This window comes from Balaenoptera borealis (genome assembly GCF_965194805.1).
Source record: "Balaenoptera borealis genome assembly, chromosome: 20".
NCBI classification, from domain to species: domain Eukaryota; kingdom Metazoa; phylum Chordata; class Mammalia; order Artiodactyla; family Balaenopteridae; genus Balaenoptera; species Balaenoptera borealis.
This window is the reverse complement of record NC_138879.1, coordinates 41,579,528-41,583,905: the sequence shown is the minus strand read 5'-3', so window position 1 is coordinate 41,583,905 and position 4,378 is coordinate 41,579,528. Positions and strand designations below refer to the sequence as shown.

Here is a 4,378-nt window from a genome sequence, read left to right as displayed (position 1 = left end):
AAACACTCAATGACGCCAGCGAGTCCTCTTCTTCGCCATTACTGACCACTAACTATGGACCAGATACAGTCGTTTGTTCAATAGAACCCATTTCTTATTACAAATGTAGTAATGGTTACAAATGGCAGATGGTTCTTCCAAAAAGTTCCATGTATTTCATAGACCTTATCTCAAAGGCTCTTTAAGAAAGAAAGGTCACCAGCTCCTTCCATGCCCACTGGGCAAAGACCAAGCAAGCTCAAAAGCATGAGGCAGTGGAATGAGGGAGTAGAGACCTGAATTCGAGGCTCGACTTAGCCACCAACATGCCTCAAGGAATCCTATCATATTTGTAGAAGAAAAGAGTTCACTGAAATGAATGCTAAGGTCTTAGGTATTATGACTGCTTCTGGGGTTTCTGAGGAAATCTAAGACAGAGCTGCAGCATGAAGGCAAGTGTTCTAATTCCAGTAATACTGTTCCTTTGCTCACTCCTGCTACCTAGGAATCCAGAAAGAAGCTGGGATAACAGCCGCCATAGCAGAGGGCACGCTTCTTGTCTTGTCTGCCTGCTGTGCTAACCACAGGCTCCAAATCCCATAATGACTTAACCGCAAGGAACATCTCCGACTCCCCTTTAGATGTCTGTTAGTTTGGCAGAGGCTGAGGACAGAGGGCACCCAGATAAATGACCAGACAGCCAGCTGGAGAATGTGCCCCTTTCATATGTCCGAGTCATGACAGCACAAGACATGGGGTTCTTCTTGGGGGAACTCAAGCAGGTTACTTAACTTCTCTGTATCTTGGTTGCCTGGCTATAAAATGGGAATGAACAATACCTACTAGATGGGGTTGGAGAATTGAAAGACTTGGCATTTGTAAAGGGCTTAGAATATTCCTGGCACAGAGTAAGTACTGCATTAGTATTACATGAAAATTTCTTTTGCAGCACTACATGATCTAGATGGCTTCTTCCAAGTCTTAAATCCGATGATTCTAGAATTCACTTTTATAGTTTAAAAAAACCCTATAGTTTGGCTAAGCTTCAATTGTGCCACCATCCTACATTCTAAAGAGCAAAGGGATTTAATACGCTGTTCGGGGAGGCTGCCAAGACTTCAGGACCCTTTCTTGGTTTGAAGGTCCCCTGGGATGTTGCTTGAAGGTGGACCAGGGTTAAACCAGGGTTAAGCTCAGAGATGCTTTCATCGTCCTTATGACCTCTCTTTCCCTTGCTTCCTTTCTTCTCTGCAGAGTTTTCACTTCGGAGAAAGCAGAATCCTTAAGAATAAACCATTTGGTTTATGTCTGTGGTCTCTCGGGATATAACTGTTCCTCCCATTTCTTTTCATCTCAGCTGCGAATGGAAAAAGTGCCCAGTCCTGAACTACCGCTTCTCTCTCCTACTTCCTGGAAACGTCCTTGGGTGCTTCACTTGCTCAGCACTTTCAAGATTCCACTTCATCATTCATTGAGTATGATGTTGCCCTGGGCCAACCTCTCTCCCATTGCTCCACCCTCTTGGTTTTCAATAAAAGGCAGGCAAAGCCACTGCAGGAGCAGAGAGGCTGAGATCAATCCAGAAACCAACAGCTCCCACGCTGAATCTTGAATCCTCTCCCTCCAACATGAAGGTGTCCGCAGCCCTCCTGTGTCTGCTGCTCACAGCAGCTGCCTTCAGCACCCAGGTGCTCGCTCAGCCAGGTAAGCCCCCTGTCTCTTTCCCTTTGAAGCACATCACCCCATCTCTGGGTCATGATGGGCCATCAGAGCAGAAGTGTACCCACACTCTCGCTTTAACTACAAGATCAGGAAAGTCAGAGAGGCATAGGAGTGAGCTTGATCACAGAGCTTCCCTTGGGCAGAGCCTGGATGAGAATTCCAGCTGTAGACCCCAAATCCAGCTCCTTCCAGGACTCCAGCTCTGGAAGCATGAACCCAGAGCAGTTACTGCCCTGGCTCCTTTCAGCAATATTTGGGGACTGGGATATAAAGAGAGGGGGTTCTCTGGCAGGGTATTTCCAGATAGTGTGGAGGGCAGAGGAGGAGACCTGGAATCTGGACTCCAGAGACTCAGTTTTGCAGAGGCAGTGGGTACCAGGGAAACTCACAACCAAGCATCGATTACTTGGAGCCTAAAGGGGACCCACAGCTGTTGTGTCCCTGACCCCGATAACTTGGATTATTAGCTCCTCCTAACAGCACTTCCAAAAGTTATTTAGTTTTAACAGAGCTCCCTTCCCTCAGTTCATTATCGATGCTATATACCCATTTTAGAACATAGGAAACTGAGTTTGTATGCTATTCTAGCATAGGCAGAAGTATTGGGATTTAAGCAGTTCTACCTCCACTCCTGACTCCGTTTTGTGTTCTCCTTACTCCTCTTTTCTGCTCTGATTGAGATCAGAAAGAACCTATTCCATCCTAAAGTGCTTTTTCTTTGTGGTTCTATTTTCAGATGCAATTAACTCCCCAGTCACCTGCTGCTATACACTCACCAATAAGAAGATCTCGACACAGAGGCTGATGAGCTATAGAAGAGTCACCAGCAGCAAGTGTCCCAAAGAAGCTGTGATGTGAGTTTAACACTTCAGGCCTCCGTGGTCCAATTCTTCCTCGGGGCACTAGGGGCATGGCTCACAAATGTAAAGTCAGAGAGTTACATGACCTAATCCAATATCCAAAGGTGCCCAACGGAAAAACTGCAGCCACAAGGGAAAAACATCACTCTCCATCTGGGTGCTTATTCAGACCATCCCAGTTTCTTTAGCCTGAAATCAGGATGGCTTTAACTGTGCCATCTACAGGACTGACTTGCCCTGGGCTCCCTCCTTCCACCTGCCTTCCTCCTCAAGTTCCCATGGCAGCGTCTTGGAGCAAATAGCCTGCGTTCACAGGCTGAAATCTCAACGGAACTCCATCTAACCGTCCCCTCTCTCCTCCACAGCTTCAAGACCATACTGGGCAAGGAGATCTGTGCAGACCCCAAGCAGAAGTGGGTCCAGGACTCCATGGGACATCTGGATAAGAAAAGGCAAACTCCAAAGCCTTGAGCACTCCCTCTACAACCCGAGAATCTGAAGACAGTTTGTTTTCTTCCAGCTTTCCTTAAATGCCCTCTGATGTTATCTTATTATAATTTTAAAGAGTATGAACTTTATTGATATGAAACATGATGTCTTAAGTAATATTAATCTTATTTAAGTTATTGATGTTTTAAGTTTATCTTCCATGACTACTAGTGTTTTGTTTTTTTTTTTAAATGGAGATTTGGGCAAATTGCTTTCCTCTGTGAATCCCAATTCTACCCCTGGGATGGCGGGAGGGTCCTTGCAAGGATGATTAATGAAAAAACTTTTTGTTTTACATTCTAAGTCATTGCTGAAAGTGCTATTGTGGAAATGTATATTATGTAACTATTGAACAAAATATATATATTTTTGTACAAAACCTGTCTTTTGACATTTTCTTGAAGGAAATTAAAAAGCTGAGTATAATCTTGGTGAAGGGGGAGGAGCAGGGTTTCAGAGCATGGGGCTCATGTTTTGGAAGAATAAGAATGTGAACTGGCTCTGGTCTTTTCCACTGGGTGAGCTCATCTGAGTGCCTACAGAAGAATTTTTATGGCAGGATCCAATCAGGCATTTCATCACTACCACTCCAATCCCCGACACCATCTGCCCAGATCCCAATGACCCTTGTCACCTGTTTAGCAACAGCCCACCCACCCCCATCCTTTTGCTCACAGCCCTTGACCCCTGCCCTCAATATCTCCTATAATCTATTGCAACTTTCCTCTAACTGTGTTACTTTCCTCCAATTTCTCCCCCTCCTGTTAATCCTCCAACTTGGAGTAATACAGACACTGTAGACATTGGGAAATCAGGGAGAGACTTAATGACCATCGATAAGATTCATTAAGAATATATGACTTGAACTTATCTTTGATGAATGTATGAGATTTTTCTAGACAAATTACAAGATCATTAAGAAAAGGAGAGGGAATTCCCTGGCGGTCCAGTGGTTAGGACTCTGTGTGATCTCACTGCCGAGGGCCAAGTTTCAATCCCTGGTCGGGAAACTAAAATCCCACAAGCCATGTGGCATGGCCAAAAAAGAAAAAAGAAAAAGGAAAAGAAAAGGAGAAGAGTGGGACCAAATATCTAGAGGTAAAAATGATGATGACATGCCCATCAAAGAGGGAGAAAACCAATTAGATGAGAATTGGGCTCCATGTCTGTGTCAAGTGACAGGGAAGATTAGGAAGGAAGGTTGAGCAAAGGGTTTTATTTATTTATTTATATTTTGGCTGCATTGGGTCTTCGTTGCTGCGCACGTGCCTTCTCTAGTTGCAGCGAGCGGGGGCTACCCTTCGTTGCAGTGTGCGGGCTTCTCATTG

The 4,378-nt window shown here is 44.9% G+C and overlaps 1 protein-coding gene across 1 annotated transcript; it reads left to right on the top strand.

Annotated features, from left to right (window-relative positions):
• The first annotated feature begins 1,524 nt into the window (after positions 1-1,524).
• On the top strand, positions 1,525-3,429 carry LOC309618269 (C-C motif chemokine 2). Its single transcript, XM_082371745.1, has 3 exons — positions 1,525-1,683; positions 2,438-2,555; positions 2,927-3,429. The coding sequence occupies exons 1-3, from the start codon at positions 1,608-1,610 to the stop codon at positions 3,030-3,032; spliced, it is 300 nt and encodes a 99-aa protein (XP_082227871.1). The 5' UTR covers positions 1,525-1,607; the 3' UTR covers positions 3,033-3,429.
• The last annotated feature ends 949 nt before the right edge of the window (positions 3,430-4,378 follow it).

What these genes read in the sequence shown, in the direction of transcription:
- LOC309618269 (XM_082371745.1), top strand. Translation starts at nt 1,608, where the DNA reads ATGAAGGTGTCCGCAGCCCTCCTGTGTCTGCTGCTCACAGCAGCTGCC. An exon ending in CCAGGTGCTCGCTCAGCCAG is followed by an intron (nt 1,684 to 2,437) that starts GTAAGCCCCCTG and finishes TTCTATTTTCAG; the next exon opens with ATGCAATTAACTCCCCAGTC. An exon ending in TGTCCCAAAGAAGCTGTGAT is followed by an intron (nt 2,556 to 2,926) that starts GTGAGTTTAACA and finishes TCTCCTCCACAG; the next exon opens with CTTCAAGACCATACTGGGCA.